At 39.4% G+C, this 18,531-nt stretch overlaps 2 protein-coding genes across 7 annotated transcripts; both read left to right on the top strand.

The window, feature by feature from the left end:
- The first annotated feature begins 259 nt into the window (after positions 1–259).
- Positions 260–9,469, top strand: LOC132911826 (lysyl oxidase homolog 3A). 3 transcript variants are annotated; one of them, XM_060968799.1, is made up of 8 exons: positions 260–555; positions 2,176–2,322; positions 3,520–3,807; positions 4,177–4,383; positions 4,649–4,946; positions 7,841–7,969; positions 8,127–8,250; positions 8,959–9,469. In XM_060968799.1, exons 1-8 carry the CDS (start codon positions 345–347, stop codon positions 9,094–9,096), a joined length of 1,542 nt encoding a protein of 513 aa, XP_060824782.1. In that variant the 5' UTR covers positions 260–344; the 3' UTR covers positions 9,097–9,469. The 3 variants fall into 3 exon arrangements, with proteins under 3 accessions (XP_060824782.1, XP_060824784.1, XP_060824783.1); XM_060968801.1 differs by lacking the exon at positions 2,176–2,322; XM_060968800.1 differs by lacking the exon at positions 7,841–7,969.
- Positions 9,470–10,602: 1,133 nt separating this feature from the next.
- LOC132911819 (protein bride of sevenless) lies at positions 10,603–18,416 on the top strand. Of its 4 annotated transcripts, XM_060968779.1 has the most exons (9): positions 10,604–11,525; positions 11,591–13,170; positions 13,271–13,399; positions 13,525–14,013; positions 14,250–14,759; positions 15,208–15,696; positions 16,155–16,495; positions 17,023–17,259; positions 17,887–18,416. In XM_060968779.1, exons 2-9 carry the CDS (start codon positions 13,011–13,013, stop codon positions 18,142–18,144), a joined length of 2,613 nt encoding a protein of 870 aa, XP_060824762.1. In that variant the 5' UTR covers positions 10,604–11,525; positions 11,591–13,010; the 3' UTR covers positions 18,145–18,416. The 4 variants fall into 4 exon arrangements, with proteins under 4 accessions (XP_060824764.1, XP_060824762.1, XP_060824766.1 ...); XM_060968781.1 differs by having other exon boundaries at positions 10,603–13,170; positions 17,023–17,211; XM_060968783.1 differs by having other exon boundaries at positions 10,604–13,170; positions 17,023–17,211; positions 17,892–18,416.
- The last annotated feature ends 115 nt before the right edge of the window (positions 18,417–18,531 follow it).

Below are 18,531 nucleotides of genomic sequence, written 5' to 3'. Positions count from 1 at the left end.
GTGTTCATTTTCTTGGTTGTGATAGAAAAGAATGCCATATTATATAAATTGCTATATTTCCTTCTTAAATTCACTTTGGCATTTGAATAAGTAAACCTGAATGAAACTTATTTAAATTAATCTAAACGATTCTAACGATCCTAAACGATCCTAGATAATTCTAAACCCACCTAGATTAACCCAAATTAATCTCAATTCGTATAAAAAATATTTATAAAAAATATTTTGAAAAAATGGGAAGAACGAATTAAATTTGTCGTTTCGTTGTAATTTCGTTGTACGAATAAAAGTTTAACGTGATTTGAGTATGGTTAAAGAGAGAAATCGACAGTAAAAGTTGAAGAATGAGATCGAGAATGAATTGGAAGGTTTTAGTGGTTGGATTCTTGATAACGTTGGCGTTGGTGGACGTCTGTGTAGGGAACAACGGTACCTGGGATAAAGTTCGCGAGAAGAAGGCGCGGATAGTGAAGAAACTGAAGAAGGATATCCGGAAGTTGAAAAAGCAAGAGGGAGCGGTTAAGTTGGTGGGTGGAGAGAACGGTGGACACGAAGGTAACGAGTGTTTCGAATTCCAAAGTTTCGTCTGGCATTCCCTTGTTCGCCAGTAAATTAGAAATAAAGTGGTACTCTTTCGAGGATAATAGAAAACTTTCGAATTAACCGCGGTTTTCCGTTTAAAAAAGAGAGGTGGAAATTAAGAGATATAACTTTAAGAATGTCGATATTTGAACGTATTGAAATGTAATTCAATAGCGACGCGTAGTACGTACGATAAAGATTTAGACTCGAATTTTTAGTAAATATAGCAGCGATTGAAATAATCTGCAGAAATCTCGAAGAACTACGATCGTGAACTGGAAGATGAACTTTGTAGTTACATTCGATTCGGTTCCAAATACGAGTACATGTATATCGACGAAAAGATTAACCGTTTTCCACGGAAAATAGAGAGAGAACGTTCGACATGGGAGCAAAATCGACGTAACAGAGAAGAAGGAATATAGTAGGTTGGAGCGTAATATCCAATGGAGGGTAATAAAAATTGACACGCCAATGTCTGGGACGGATTCTATCCTGTTTTATGGTCCAATTCGACGATGGCTATCCTATCTTGTAGCTCGCGATTCTGTGCCTATGCGACGTTTACCACGCTGACACATAGTCGTTGACATAAATCATCCTCGAGTTGACCCCTTTTTAATCGCCATTGCGTAACTTACGCGAGAAAAGGCTGATAAAACCGCCACGTTTCACGTAAGATCCGTTTTTACATCAAACGTTCGTGTCTCTTTCTGATTAGCAAGCTGCTATTTTAATCCAGAAATGTCGATGATGAATACGACGGAGCGTCGAGGAATCGCAAATTTTTTATTTCCTTGCGAATCTTGGATTCTCTGCTTGACAAGGAAAATTGTCGGATTTTCAAATTTCCACACAGACTGTTTCTATCGTAAATCGATTGGCAAATATTATAAAAATCGAGGCTGCCAAGCGTGCGGTTCTTACTCCTGAAGTTCCTAATTCGCAAGAATCTTGCAAATTATCTTCGAAAAGTTCCTACTCTTGACTGTAATTAACGTTATCGATGACATTTTTCCAAATTACAAGTTACAAGTTATCGATATCAAGGAACACCCTTTTACACAAACAGTAACAAGTTCGTCGATAAAACAAACGAAAATTTAAGTTGCTTGAACGTTTTATTTAACGACAAATTAGAAAACTATCGTATAAGAGAGAACTCTGTAACCTAGGCTTTGTAATTTGTTAATTTACCAATGTCATTAATTGGTAAATCAGCGTACAAGGGAGCGTATGCGTTACGAGGGAAACTTGAATTTTCGGTAATGAAATGTCGCGAATAAATTGTAGAAATTGAAAAATTACAGTGACAAAGTAGAAAACCTACAACGTATGGATGATTGCGTGAAAGCCGTAAGTATCTAAAAACAAGTTGTCACGCGCAAAAGAATTTGCGCACGCTTATACCGCGCGGAATGACTTCAAAGTAAAAAACAGAACGAAGCTAACGAGCAATTGACATTCGAGAAGAGACGAACCGTTTAATCGAGCAATTATCGCGGCAACCCCATAAACTCTGTCATTAGCCAGACACGCGGTGGAACCGGAAAACCAGCAAGTACAAACTCTGTAATTCGATTGGTTACGCAGGAAACGTGGAAATACTTCACGATGGGAAATGGGGCAGCGTATGCGACGACGAATGGGATTACTTGGAGGCCAATGTGGTTTGCAGGCAATTAGGCTTCGACGGTGCGATTAAACCAACGTCGAACGGTCACTTTGGTCAGGCCAGAAGTGAGATAATATTGTCTCTTCGTTTCAATTCAATGCTTCTTTCCCTCCTCTCTCAGAATCCACGCGAACGCGAAATTTTCAATCGTAACGTATGGAACGTCCGTCTCTTTGTATGTTCGGGAAACGAAATTGAAAATTCTATTTTCACTTGCGTCTTTCGTAATATGGAATTTGAATTTCTTGCCGCGCGAGATTTTGGTGAAAAGCGAAAGCATATTAACGGTAATCGAAGAAAACGAGAATTTCGCACGTTGCTATTTCGTAAATAGGATCTTTGTCGAAAGGACCGAGTTGATCAAGTAGGATTATTTTGGAATTGTATGAAGCGTCGAAAGGACGTCGCTGTCGATCCTCGTCGGACTATCCTCGTTCGCGTTTGCGATGGAAAGAGATTGATCTTTTGCGGTCCCATGTACGTACACGTAATTAACCAACTCTCTTTTCCTCTTTTCGTCGTATTTTCGTACTTCCTTTGTACTCTTTACGTTCGATTAATTAACAAGACACCAGGTTGATTCGCTCGTGGGTCGTGTTTTCGCATAGTTTACGTATGAAACGTTGCACCGAAACGCAAAACACTCGAAATAACGTGTTAGTCGATAAGCCAATTAAGTGTTAACGCAGTGCACTCGTATATATCCATCCAGATAAGGCGTATCTCTCACCTGTTCCTTTTAGTCGAGGTCAAATCGACCCCATCCTGCTGGTTACGCGAAAACCGTTCCACCCTGGTGACCAGGGCACTACAACGGCGAACGCTTCTTCCACTCTTTCCTCGCATATTTCTCGATTCAGTGAATATCTTAAAAACTATTAAAAAAGCTAAATTATCTGCTAAAAAAAAGCCACATAATAATAAAGTTACTATCAAGCAGATTCAATATGATTTTTCTTTCTAAATAAAGGAAAACAATCTACCATCGGTATCTCGCCATTCGCCACGCTGTATCCCCCGATCGATTCTACCAGAAACCCCTTACACCGCGCTATTCCCCCATAGATTTCTCTCAGATGAAAGTAACGTTTCGTTTCGGGCGTTCGTCGCTAGCAGACCAGAGCAAAAAGAACCGGTTTGTATCCCGAGGAACTCGTAGTTTTTCCAATAGTTCGTGCTTGGGACCGCAAAAGATTGCAGAGGATTACCGGTATAGGGCTTAAAACTGTATAGGACGAAAAAAAAAGAAGAAAACATTCCAGGAAGATATTGGATGGACAACGTGTATTGCGACGGGAGCGAGAACGAACTGTCGAAATGCCGCTTCGACGGATGGGGTGCTTCCGACTGCGAGGGCGGCGAAGCAGCCGGTGTAATTTGCGCTCGCGAGCAGCAGGACGAGGAGGATGAAAGGACGATGAAGGGAAAGCCGAAAAGGAAGTCAGAGAAACGGAGAATCAAGGATATCCATCAGCAGGGAGTGGCGATAAGGTTGGCCGGCGGCCGTGTCCATAACGAAGGCAGAGTGGAGATCAAACTAGGAAATTCAGGTATCGTTAAATCCGCCGCGCATCGTGACCTTTACGTTAAAAGCCGTCACTGGTTTTGCTCGAGTATTTTCATCTTCTTTTTGGTTTAATTTTAACGTTGAAAGATCGATAAAAGTCGACTTATTTTTCTCCCGTAATCTCTGATCGAAATGAAAAATTGGAGAAAGAACTGAAATGAAAAAACGAAAATTCGAGAAAATTCCATTTTTATCTTCGTTACCTTATCGTTCGATCGAAAAAGAAAGATATGATAACGATGTATAACATGCCGATAACGAAAAAAAGACGGAAAACACGGACGACTGAAGATTGTCAGAAAAGGAAGAAGATACAAGGTAAAGGGAGACTACCGAAGCAATTTTATTTCAGATTGGGGTGTAGTCTGTGGTGATAGTTGGTCCCTGTTCGAAGCCGCGGTGGTTTGCCGGCAATTGGGCCTAGGTTACGCCTCCGACGCCATCCAGACCAACTTCTTCGGCGGCCAGAAGATACCTATGACCATCAGTGGCGTACAGTGTCACGGAGACGAGAACAATCTGATCGACTGTCTGCACGACAAGCTTCTCGATTGTCCAGGTAATAGAAACGCTGCTGAGACAAACCTGGATTTCCTTGTTCCCCTTGTTTCGTTGAAAAGGGAATAATAATAATATTTATAACAATAAATATTCTAAACGTTGAGATTTTCGCTTTTCTTAGTATTTTAAGTCGCTTGGTTCGTCGAGATGCTCGTGCTTTTTAAAAAATACTTTTCTTTAATCGTTTCAAACGTTCGATATTATGAAAAATATTTGATTCCGGGGATGTCAATTACTCCGTAACTGCGTCGTACGCGTTACAGGTCCGATAGAGAACGTTGCCAGCGTAGTATGTCTTCGAGAGATGCCAGATCTGGTATTCGATCACATAGAACTCATGCGAACGGCGCATCTCGAGGATAGACAACTATACTGGTTACAGTGTGCTATGGAGGAGAATTGTGTTGCTTCTCAGGCTTATAAGGTGCAAAAGGAATCGGAGAGTTGGCACCTAGAGACGAGGAGACTTTTAAGATTCACCGCGAGGATTTTAAACGCTGGAATCGCGGATTTCCGACCATCGGTACCGAAACACCTTTGGGAATGGCATATGTGTCATATGTGAGTAATTAGATCGATAAAATTCTAGAAAGATAAAGTAACGAAAGTTGGTAAGGTAAGGTCTTTCCATCATAATAATTGATTACAATTGGTAAAAATTAAGATCGATTATTATAATCGATAAATTATATATTTAAAGTGAATTCATCGTAGTCGGTCTTTGGATTTTCAATCGGAACGGTGGGTTCCCATTGGCCAGTCAAAGGCATCGTAAAGAGACACAAGCCGAAACATTTAGTTTTACGATAGCCGCGATCAGACGAACTGCAACGTTCACGAAACGTCGGAATAATAAACCGAAAACTATTACTATAATTCAGAAAACTATCGGTGATTATACGTTAAATCGGCCGTACTTAGAGGGAACGAAGAACGAGATGTCAATTTTTAGTGGCTATAAAATTTCACTACTGATATTAATACGATGAAATTGAAAAGACTACAAACACTTTTAGTCCGAAAGGAATTTTGAAGCTCTAGCTTAGAAACAAAGCGAACAAATCGAACAACGATACAAGATCCGACATGCGAGATACATGATATCTTCAGAAAGTTCAAAAGCTCCGAACCATTTATTTTCGACAAATCCCATTGCTCGACCTATTTTAGTCGATTGAAAACGATTTCGACTATACGAATAATATATTAGAAGTTCGATAAGAACTTACGGTTCGTTCTGGATTCATCGAGAAATATCCAAACCGTGTTTCACCGACGAAACCTCTTTTCGTCGATTGAAATCGATCTCGATTATTCGAATAATATCGTATATATACAGTAGCGGACAAAAGTTTAAGACGATGATTTGTAAACCGGATTACAAACATCTTATACGCATATTGTTCTTCTATTCGGTTTGTCTCTTTGGAATAACGTAGCTGTATGTTTGACCTTCGTAACCTCAGACAGTCAGTTGTTAAATACAAACAATGTAGGAGTTACAACAGTTAGTTACCGCCTAGCACTTGGAAACAGTGGACATTAGTTTAAGACGATCTGTGTAAAACGTGAGTACGAGTACAGTTTTTGAACATTTTGATTCTGGAATGTCAAAATCATTGTTTAGTGTACCTTTTATTGCTTAAAATTCATTTAGGTAGGAACAGACTATGGGTAAATCAAAGAATTTACTTGAAAACGAAAGGGAACAAATCGTAAGGCTGCGAAAGCAAAGTAAAACCTTCACCGAAATAGCAAATATAGTGAACAGGTCAGAAACAGCTTGTAAACAAGCTTGGTATAAATGTTTAAAGACAGGCATGTATTGCGATCAACCGAAAAACGGAAGACCACGGAAAACAACACCGAAAATGGATCGCCGGATTCATCGATTGAGCGAAAAGGATCGTTTTCGTAGTGCAAATAATATTGCTGCGGAGATAAACTATGAAAACGATACACAAATTAGTGCTAGAACTGTTAGGAGAAGATTAGAAGACTTTAACTTAAGAGGACGAAAACCCCAAAAGAAACCACTGCTGAGTTCTAGGAATCGAAAAAGACGACTTGCATTTGCTAAAGCTCATAAGCATTGGACAAGTGAAGATTGGCAAAAGGTATTGTTTTCTGACGAATCGAAATTCAATCGCGTCTGTTCTGACGGGATACGGTACGTTAGACGTCGAATTGGCGAAAGTTTGAAAACACAGTGCGTTTTAAAAACTCTTAAACATGGTGGTGGCAACGTTATGGTGTGGGCGTGTTTTTCTCGAAGCGGCCCTGGTCCGATATGTCGTATCAATGGAATTATGGACCGTTTTCAATACAAGGACATACTCAAGAACACAATGTTACCTTTTGCACGCAACAATATGAGTGATGATTTTATTTTTCAAAATGATAATGATCCGAAGCACACGGCTCGGGTTGTGAAACAGTTTTTTCAAGAAGAAAATATCACCGTGCTGCCGTGGCCGTCGCAATCACCAGACATTAACCCAATCGAGAATTTGTGAAGCATCATAAAAAAGACAGTACAAGGTTATAAACCGAAAAATTTAAATGAACTTTACTCTACGATTGAAACAGCCTGGAATAATATTACGGTAGATTAATATAAAAAATTAATAGATTCTATGCCAAGAAGATGTACCGAAGGGATAAGAAATAACGGATATTGAACAAAATATTGAATTTAAACAAAAATTGTGTATATTTTTTAACCAAAAATTAATATTTTTTGTATAGTCTTAAACTTTTGACCGACGAAATATTATACAGATTTCGTTCCTTTTTTATAACTTAGCTATTGAGCAAAATATCAAAATGAAATTTTTTTTCTAAGTGTACAAACAAATGTACAATTAGTTAATACCAAAAGTAGAACACCGTATTTATATTTTTTATGGAAAGTAAATCAATTATTTATTTCTTCCATTTCGTCTTAAACTTTTGTCCGCTACTGTATATATTACGAGCTCGTAATACATTACAAATCGTTTATGCGAGAGAAGTTTCGTCCGATCGAAATTGCTTTCAAGCGCTCGAACGACGCATTAAAAACTAGATTATAGATCCATCGATCCATTCTGGATTAATAAATCTCTTTCGATCGACCGATATCGATACGAGACACTCGTATAACTTTTACCGAAGAACCTTCCATCGAACCTCTTTCGATGAACTGAAATTCCATCGAGAAATACGGTAAAATCTCGTAAGCCATCAACGTGCGCACGAAAAATTGGAAAATGCATCTCTCTAACGCTAACAACCCGTACCACAGAAACCTGTTTCACTCTCCTAAAATCGATTCGTAAACGCTGGACCTGGCCCGAAGCTCGTTTTCACCGAACAGCCGCTCGTCTTATCTGCGATCGGTGATTTCGATACGGCCGATCAAAGTGGCTCGTTGCTCGATCATTAATTCCGCGTTATTCGGTTGTTAACGACAGGCATTACCACTCGATGGAGGTGTTCGCGACGTTCGACGTGTTAGACTTGAACGGGACACGGTTGGCAGAGGGTCACAAAGCGTCCTTTTGCTTGGAGGACAATCAATGCTTGCCTGGAGTGGAGCCGAGGTAAACGCAATTAGCAGACTCGTTAGCGAAAACGATCGGTTCCTAACAGGGCCACGCAGTTGCTCGACGAACGAAAAATTATTTTTCGCGTCGATGGCGACGATGGACGACGTCTAATTGGCGAGCCAATTAAGCAGCGACGCCTGTATGATTTCAGATACAAATGCGCCAATTACGGTGACCAAGGTATTTCCGTGAATTGTAGCGACATTTACAAGCACAACATCGATTGCCAGTGGGTGGATATAACGGAACTTCCAACCGGAGAGTATATTTTCAAGGTAATTCTAATTTGGAGCGTGATTTGCTTAATTTAATCCGCTTGATTAATTTCATTCGCGTAGAATTTTCATCTCCGTGTTGTTGTTTGTCGTGAAACAGGTACCGACTATTGGATACTAAAAATTGACAAATACGATCTATTTTATGGAAATAGGTAGTCGCGTGTAAATACCACTGCTACTATCTCTATGTACAGTTCCATTTAAATCTATCTCTGCGTATATTTCCAAAACTATTCGTAACATCGGAAAATATTTCCAGCCAAAGTTAAATAATCTCGAGGGAGGAGGGGCATAATTTAACGTTAATGGTTATTTTTATAGGTAGAACCGTAGAAGAAATACGAAGGTTTACTTCAACTTTATCGTTTTTAACGAGACTATTGAACGAACGTTTTACAAAATAAATGTTCAAATATTTCCTATAATCTAACGGGATCTCGACGTAAATAGCTTTCAGCTCGATGATCTTTTACGGGGAATGCCAAGACGATTCGAATCGATCAATGTACTAAAAACATACATGATTCTATCGAAAAGAAATAGTAACCAGCCTAACATCAAACGTATAACGCCCTGTCTGTCATTTTCTTGCGCGAATCAAATAGCCCGTAGAGAGAATCTGGTCCATAAAGGCCGGTGGAGAAGCCGGACAATCGCGATACCGTAGGAGAGAGAACGTAATCGAACCGATATTTACGTTTTCAGGTGGCGGTGAATCCGGAGTTCAAAGTGGGCGAGATGTCGTTCGACAATAACGCGGCAATTTGTCGTTTACTCTACACGGAATCGTTCGCCACTGTGCATAGTTGCGTCATGGGTCGGCCTTCATCCACGAACCTTTAGAATCACGATTCCAGCATCCGCGCAAAGGACTTGCGAGACTCGCGAGAATCGCGATTCCACGATACGTGCAGAGAAGGTTACGATAATCGCTGGATCGCTCGTTTTTATGTGTTAGTAGGAAATTCAAAGGTGTAAAACCGCAGGAAATTATACAAAAAATATCTAAACTATAGCGCTTCTTACGATAATTAATGGCTGAAACTTTGAATCTTCGCTTGGACTTTATTTCTGTAGATCGTATTCGTCAAATTCTGAATTTGCGTAAATATTCGAATTCGATGGAAGAGGAACATGGTTGAAATCGAAGCTACCACGGCAGTTGCGTTAATTACGATGCTATTAAATAATAAAGAGAGTCTCTTGCTGGCAATAATCTTTAATCGAATCGATCGCCTGTTTATCTTTATTACGAATGGTTTCGCAGGTAAACGGGATTTGGCAGATGGCCCGAGCAAAGTCCTGTATCGTAGTTCCACGACGACGACTGTTTCATCTTCTTTCGGCTGAAGGGATTTCTATAGAGAGAAAAGTACTTGGGACTTCGAAATAGGCTTACGCGAAAATATGACACACTCGAGGAGTAAACTAGTTAATAAGGGAATGGAAATTATTTGATACGAAAGTAATTTTTGGAACAATTGTTTTTCACGAGAACCTCGAAGCTTAGTAGATCAACGTCTTATCAACTTATTATTTAAACGTGAAATATATTTAAATATGCACACTACTGGTAGTAAAAATCTTTTCTGTTCTCGAAGAAATATTTCGTCAAAAATATATAATGAATATATAAATACAAATATCATTTTACATTTTATTAAAATTGAAAATATTGACGATGCCGTTCGGCAGAATAAAGTCTGTATTATTGCCTGGAAGATTTGATTTGAAGAAAGAAACGGGGAACAGATTAGTTAAAAGTGCTTCAAAAGAAACGGGAAGTTGGATATTTTTAAAGTAGGTCGTAGTTCTTTTTTCAGGTGAAGAACCTTGTACCCTGTCACCTTCGATTACGATTGCTCGTAATCGGATAATTAGCAACGGATTAGACCACGTCGTTTCACCTACTTTTTCTCGCACGGAACAGGGACCTTGGTTGTCGATTAAGGCACTTGTTTGTTCACGAATTTTAAATAGACGCGTTGTTCCATTTCTTCGTGCCAAATAGAATTCCTTCTAAAGTTCTGACGGAAATCTAGATCGATTCCGACATTACGTTAATAGATATTACGGATATTTACGATATATCTGTGTTGCTAAAAAGTCAAACATAGGGAGATATGAAAAAATAAGACAAAAAAAATAACAAATTTTGCGTTTCTTTTCTCCCGAATCTCGTCTCTCGTAATTGTAAGATCGAATCCACGTTTAACGCAAAGAGTCCTATTCCCTGTCCAAAACATGAGAATAAAAGTTCGTACTCTTCGGAATGCTGAAATTCCACTCTTCGAAAACACTGTATTCCTTGCAAATCCCATTTTCTTCTTAATCGAACCCTCGAGGCAAAACGATTGCTGTTCTTCGCGCCAAAGCTAAAGCAACAATTCGTACCCTAAAGAGCAGCTTGATACAATATTAATCATCGACAGCAGATTACGATCGGATACACCAAGCGGTCACGCGATAAGAACAACCTGTGCCTTGAGATTAAGAAAGTATGACTCAAGAACACGTAATCGTCAACGAGGACGTCGACACGGATTCCCGGAACTGGGTTACCTTTTCGTCCGGCTAAAGAATAATTCGCTGTCGTTTTCGATCATCTACGAAAAGGGACACCTCCCCTTGTCTCTGTTTCTCTCTCTCTCTCTCTCTCTCGTCGAGAAACAAGAGACCCCGGACTGTCAATTAAACCATACGTGCGCCGCTTAAATGGCTGCAGGCCTCAACGCGACTGGACGTGTAATACGTTTAGAAGGGGGAGGGCCCGAAGTATGGCTTCCGTGGTGGTCACTGTCGTGTGCAGTGCGCGTCAGCTGCTCCCCAAAGTGCACCGGTCACGAAACTCCCATAGCCACCGAAAATAAGCGGCTCAGTCAGCCTTTTCGACTTCGCTTAAAAACTTTCTACGGATATGCGGTTGCCTTTCGTAGCGGATACGTGAATTTAACAGTGGTGGAGACAGTTTGGTGAGAGATGAGTCGAGAGTAAGTTGCTTGGGCAGATTCGATAAGTTGATTTTTGACAGGCGAAAGAGGAGGGTTCCACCAAGCGCAAGAACGATCGATGGGAAGATTTTAAAGAATTAAGAACGAGCATGATGTCAAGAAGATTGGTAAACTGAATGTGTTTCGGCTAAGTCTGTGCTTATTTTTTAAATTTGTTTATTATGATCCGTATACTGGAAAAAGGAAGCACTGAGAGTACTGTGAGTAAATTCAAGACAACGAACGGATATTCCAATGAAAGTCCAGCGAATCTTTCTGATTGTAAGTAGCAAGTAAACAGTCTTACGAGAAATTTGCGATCCTAACAAAGATTTTGTTAAATTTAGAGCGATGGCGTAACCTTACAAGTAACGATAAGCCGATAGTAGAGGATAGATCGCTATCGGATCTATCACGAGAAAAAGCATTGTTTTCACTTCGCGTATTAATAAAATCTCGAGTTTGAGCTCCAAGGGACAAGGAAGAAACGAAAAGCGCTATAATTACAAAGGAAATAATTACAGGAGTAAACATAAATTTTCAAGATCAAAGATAGGAGATTCATGGATCTGATAAATGTCACCCTTATGACAGAAGCCGATAAAACTTCCAATGTGTATATGAATTTCGAGAAAACCAAAAAGAAGCGAGGGAGACTATAATTAAATTAAATTCCAAAGATCAAAGAGAAAAGGAGAACATCGATGATTTATTTCGATAAGAACTTTAATCGACGTTAAATTCTTCGATCTTTAGGGACCAACGAATCTCCAAGTTTCGATTTCAAGCTATAAGAATTGAAAAACCAGGAAGAAACACCCAAAAAATATTCTATCGACGATGTTTTATCACCTGGGGCATCTACAGCGAAAAGCGATTCACCTCCTGGACTCGTTGAAATAGAAAAAGGAACGTTGAGTGGTTCGCGAAATAGGAAAAAATATCAATTTATATCAGAGGAGGTGTACGAAGCCGAGTTATTTCGAAATGCTGATGACGATAATCGTAAAGAGACGTGTTCCACGGCGATTGTTATCCTCGGAGTGGCGCTTATCACGCGATTTGATGGATCCGATCATGGAAAGGCCTCATCGCGATAAGTAACACGTGCTGCGTGTCCCGTCGCCATTTTCATCGGGGATCCCCCCGTTGGATACTTTTCGAGGACTCCTCGGGGAATACAAGCGAAATCATGAGTGGAACATCTCGATAATCGGAAAAAAAAAAAGAGAAGGAAAAGAAAAAAGGCAGAAGAGAAGGAAAGACTACAAAGCGATCGAACGATTCTAGTCATCGATGGTATTTCTTGTTTGTAGAGGCGACTGAGAGGAACTCGACTTCTCTTTCGGCTCCGAAATCCGACTCCTTTGACCACATTTTTGAACTTTTAAAAACGTTCTTTCGAAGAGAAAAGCGTAATTACGTGACTCGGTTTATCGTCGCTAAAATCGGGAGAAAGGAATTCGACTGACCCTTTGAGCGACGAGTAGACTACGATAACGGAATACCGTTCCCTTTACAAAATTTTCCGAATATTCGCTTTCGCAGGGATATCGATTCTATTAACGACTTTACGAATGTTCTGAAAAGTTCTCTCGAAGAAAGAAGCGTAATTCGATAATTTAATTTATCATGGTAGAATCGAGTGAAGAGAACGGAACATCCCCTCTGAATGAGCTATCGATTAAACAGGTTACGATGACGGAAACCTGTTCCCTTTGGAATCTTTGTGTCACGATATTCTTTTAAAAAAGGAAGAGCGATCGAATGACTTCACCTAGTTTGGTATTTTTAAGAAGAAAGATGTTGTCCAACGTTCTGATAATTTTGTTGAGTGTTGCGCAGACGATTTTAGGGATGGAGGATCAAAATATATGTCCGAAGAATAGAAGTTTGTTCGAGATTCCTGGCGATGCAGTATTGTCTGGTAAGCGAAGTTTGTACCGTGCGCTTTGTATTTGTGTTACAGTTGTGTCGTGTCGTGTTTGAGTTGGTTGATGAAAACTGGTCTCTCCTGGTTTGTTCAGTGTTCTTGAATATTAATCACGGACCATACTGTAACGCTACGAGCAGCACCGGTCTCCAGGAAGTCTTCACCGCTTCGTACGTAGTGCATCTTTTGAATAAGTACGAATCTATTCCTGGGCTTTCGTTAGGTAAGTAAAGTATCAGTAATTTATTCGATTTGTAGATTAAAATTTTATTCGCCTTGTTCTAGATCAGTTTTAAATAAAAATTTGTCGACTCGATTTTTACACAAGTCCTCTTTATCGTATTCTAGGTCTAAAAATCTTCGACACCTGCAACGACGAAACGACAGTGTATAAACAAGCGCTGCAAACAACCGTGGATACAGAGTGCACGAACCATTACGAAATGGGAATACTATTACCGTCGGAATACGCGACGACGTTAGAACCACTTCGTAATTACAGCGTGTTGCCTATCAGCACGTACAACGAGCAGAATTTGACAAGGCCCTTGATCAATCTAATGGTCCATTACCTTAGCACTAGATTCGAAACGATCGACGCGCTTCTCGCTAATCACGATTTCGCGTTAAATTTATTTCTCGATACAACGAAGGAGGCTGGAATTTGCGTGGAAAGTTATGGAGACACTTTGGAATTGGAGGAAAGCGAAAGAGAAGCTGTGATCGCTGTGATCGGGCAGAGAAACGATATTCGACAATGGATCGAAAGAGGAGAAAAGATGCAAGGATCCAGAAAAACGTGGATCGCGTTGCCGCTCGATGGATCGAACGTCGACGGTGAGAATGTTATTTATCATCTATGAAAAGTATTCTAATTTATCATTTTTCGTTTTGTAATTTGTGAGACACTTTGTTCGAAGAATCCAAGAGAAACGGATCAAGAAATAGAACCATCCTCGTTATCGTATTGTAATTTACCTACCCATATTATTCCGCGAATCTCTGGCTCGCTTGCCCAAATTTCTGATAACACAGAATTTGAAATAATACAATTTACCAAATACGCTTTTCAGACCTAATCCCTTCAGATTCGTACGTCTTACGAACTTCGCCCTTTAACCCGGACTTACTGCAGGAAATCTCCTCGCCGGATTTATTTGTCGAAGCAGCGAGCAATCCTGTAATTCATTCGCCACATTTGCTTGGTATCGGCAAAGCTATTGCCGAGCTGGCTCAATTACTGCAAGATCTTCAGAAACGAAATTGTCCTCGAGGGATAGAGTCGTGCGCGATGCCACGTTTCAATCCGAATTCGAAACAGGAAATGCGAAACGTGGATGTGTACAACGCACTCCGCATAGTGCCGAAATCGCACTCGATCAAGTATATCGTGGCAATGAAGAGCCAGCAGGAGATGGTCGATATGGCTGCGTATAGGATAGAGCCAGCGAATTCGAAATTCAGAATCGCACCAGAGTCCAGGGTACCGAAAATGCCGAAGCTTTGTTTGAAGAAGTACGCGAAGAATTGCGCGAGTTGCGCAAATTTCAAGATGAAATTTGGCTCCCGTGGTGTGGCCAAAGGTTTGTTGATCAAGATTTTCAATACCGTTGATACGTTCACTCTTACGCTGATTATCAACCACGAAATCTTTTTAAACGATTAAAAAGAAAAAGAATTTCATCGAACAAAAGACGTTCGACAATGTGATTGAGTTGGATATAACATTGTCAGCTGAAGAGTATGCGAATACGATATAATATTTTGCAACGATTAAACGTAATATATATTTCGATGTATCGCGGCTACCAGAGCGAAACGTAGAAAAAATAGTTTAAAAACTATCGATTCTAGAGGTTTTTAATCGAAGATTTACAGAAGCGCGATCATGGAAACGTGTCCTTGCAAAAATTTCGAATTAAATCACTCCGATTCATCAACGTTCCCGATTCGATAACGTATAAAACTTGTAATAAAACTTCGCTAGCACTGGAACACAATGGTGCAGCTAACGTTACTGGTTTGTTACAGATACACTCGACAGGGGTTTATTAAAGACAGGCAATTGGATACCAATTTTCCTGACGGTAGTTGTGTGTGGTACGTTCGCCTGCGGCGTGATTGCCGTCTTCATTATCTACCGCTTCATCGTCGAGGACGTTCTCGATGGCAATCCAGCATTAACGATCGTTCTAATACTGGCTAACGTGTTCACGCTGCAAACGGTGCTTCTGTTCTGCATCAACGACGATTATTTAGGCGCTGAACACCTTAACTCTAGGAAAATCCTCGTAACCAGCCTCGCATTTGGATTGGATTTCTCCGTTATGCTTACCAGAGCATTTTTCTTACTTTTTTCCAAGGGTGGCGTATTTACCGCTCATATTAATGGATATCTTCAAGGACTGATGGTGTTCTTTATGTTTTGCGTGCAACTCGCGATATCCATTATGTTCTTCGCTTTTAGCACCGATGATCCGGCCGTCGTTATGAGAAGTTTGTTCTTCGTCGCTCTTTTAGGTAAATTACCATTGTTTTACCTTTTTTTTTTCTTTTTTTTTAGTTTTTATCTTTTATCTCTTTTGCTAGTTAGTAACCGTTACCTTTTAGTTTTAGAAAAGAAGATCCGTAGATATTGCTTTCTGAAAGGGAGTATGTTTGTATTTTGTTTCCAGCGATGGAAAATTTGTATTGTATGTTTTGTTTCTAGTAGAAATCGAATCCGAGTGCAACTTTGTTTCAGTTAATAGATATTATAACGAGTATCGTGAAATAAATAATATAGTGTGTAAATAATCAGGAAGAAATCACCCTTCGCTTCGCGTTCTCGATGAAACCAAACACCAACACTATCTATGTATGTGTATGTATACCTATCCTTCCAGAAACGTGCAATTTCCACAAAGTGTCCCTAGAGTGTCTCCTGTAACGCTTCAGGAGTAATTACATAAAATCCAACTAATAAAAATCGATTCCAGGCTACGATATATTTTTGCTGATCATCCTGTTCATGGTGTGCTTCTTCATCTTCCAACTGCCGCGTAATTATCGCGAAGGAAAGTGTTTCTTCGGCACTTCTATCGGGCTTTTGATCGTCTGGGCCATCTGGCTCACCTGTTTCATCCTCGTCGAACCAGAATGTCGTGACACCGTCGTGTCATTTGGAATTATTTCGACGGCGTACCTGATCATTATCGGTATTCTGATACCGAGGACCTATTACATGGTCACGCATTTAGCCAGAGGGAAGAAATTTGGACAGAGATTCGGATCGACCGATCTAGCAACCGATCCCAGGATCAATACGATCGTCAAGCAGGTCAGGACAATGAAACACGATGTTATTATGTATGATGGATTGCTTGTCGGTATTACGTTCGACACTCGTGTAGTTTGAATATCACTTTTATTTTCTATTAGATTTTGCGTATTTTTTACATCTTTAAGGCATTAGAAAGCTAAAATTTGTATCAAACGTTTCGAAAAAATTATTTTCTTTGTAAATTTTTAGTTTTAATTTTTTTAAAACGACCTAAACCTTAATTAAAATAAACCTCGATCAAGATCATTTAATACGCGTTTCTAAAGGTAAACGCTATTCTTTGTAGACCTGTTGTTCTATTTTCTCTGATAATTTCCATCGTTTCCTGCTATTAAAGAGTTAAAAAGTTGGAAATGTTAAATATCTCTAGAAATAGGCGTTTTTACCTTTTTACATACTGTATCGAATAAAGAATTCGTTGTTTGCAATCGTCGTTCCTTTTTCTTTTTCTTTGATTTTCCTCTTACAGTAAAATCTTTTTACACAGCAAAAAATCCACATGAAAAAACATTTTATTCACGCAGAGTCGACCATTTTACGATTACGTGCACTCCGGCGGAGGAAGTATGACGAATTTGCAGGTGACATCCGCGTATCCAAACTATTATGGAAATTCAAGTCCAAATCAGAAGTATCTAGGCCAGACTAGAAGTCCCGATACTCAAAGAATTCCCGGATACAACAATTATGGCTACCATTCGGAGATGCGAGAAGTGAATAATTCTTACACAGTACCCCAAGTCTGCATCGAGGATGCGGACGTGAGATTTTTTCTATTTTCTGTAGATATTTTTCGTTGCATCTTTCGTCTAGACTAGCGAATCTCTCGATGCAAAAATTTTTCTTTCGCTTATAACGCGATATTATGTATCTTGTGTGAGATACACGTTTTGCTATGCAATATCGTATCATAGACAAAGTTTGCAAAGATTTACAACTAAGACGATGATGCAAACACCAGAGTGAAACGCTATTTAGATTATCGAAAATGATAGAGTATAGAGCATAGAGATACGGATGTAGTATTTATAATAAGCGTATACGAAAAAAGAAATAGAGTTTCCGAAGAATCGAAAGCTAACCAACTACGTATCCTCGTACTAAGACCTAGAAATTTTTCGAAAGAAGCTTCTGAATTTCGTTCCTAGAAATAGATTCAATGAAATTAGATTTAGGCTCGTACGATGTTTCTATTACTTATAGTAGAATAATTATTTGAAATAACGATGTGATACTTCTTCGATGTAGGATAATGCAGTAACTTATTTATACAGTTACAGCGGAATTATCAAATCAAAATATTTCTAGTAGTCTTCTGGTACGAGATGCTTTTCGATAGAATCGTAAACAAAATAATTCGTTAAGAATTAAGGAAATTACATTTGCAGTCAAGAATGAGCCCCGTGGATCGGAGCAACGCGAATACGACATACGCGCGGCCAAAATGTCAGCGGAAGCGGAAGCCCAAGGACGACAAAGACTGCATCGAGACCGACGTGTACGTCGAGGGTAGCCTTTCCACCAGTCGTAAATCTCACGATGAGATCTATCCTGCGCGATCCAGCAGCCCTAGGTTAACTCAAACCGAAGCAACCATTTGTGAAGAAAACGAACACGACGAAATAACCAGAATCACACGATTTTAATACGATAATCGTATTATAAATAATTTAATCCTTAACCGACCTTTAATTTCGTTTAGTGTCGTTCGTTTTACGATAAAAAGCGCTAAAGATAGTCCTTCCGACTATCTTAGAATTCTAATTAAAGATTAAATATCGTACAGACGATCGTATTTCCAGTGAATTAAATTATTTCCATTCGATTGGTCGATTTTTGTGGTTTCAGATTTCTTGAACGAGAAGATAAATTTTTTGATCAACGAGTGCATTTTATCGTCGTACGGAAATATAAAAATTTATAAAATAACTTTGCGTTGATCTACTACAATATATGTATAGAGATGCGCATCATGGTGTGTCTGTAGCTTAGAATTTATAATAAATTCTGTGGTTAGTTACTTTATTATAATC

This window comes from Bombus pascuorum, chromosome 11 (genome assembly GCF_905332965.1).
Source record: "Bombus pascuorum chromosome 11, iyBomPasc1.1, whole genome shotgun sequence".
Taxonomy (NCBI): domain Eukaryota; kingdom Metazoa; phylum Arthropoda; class Insecta; order Hymenoptera; family Apidae; genus Bombus; species Bombus pascuorum.
The sequence above is the reverse complement of the archived record's forward strand: the minus strand, read 5'-3'. Positions and strand labels throughout refer to the sequence as shown.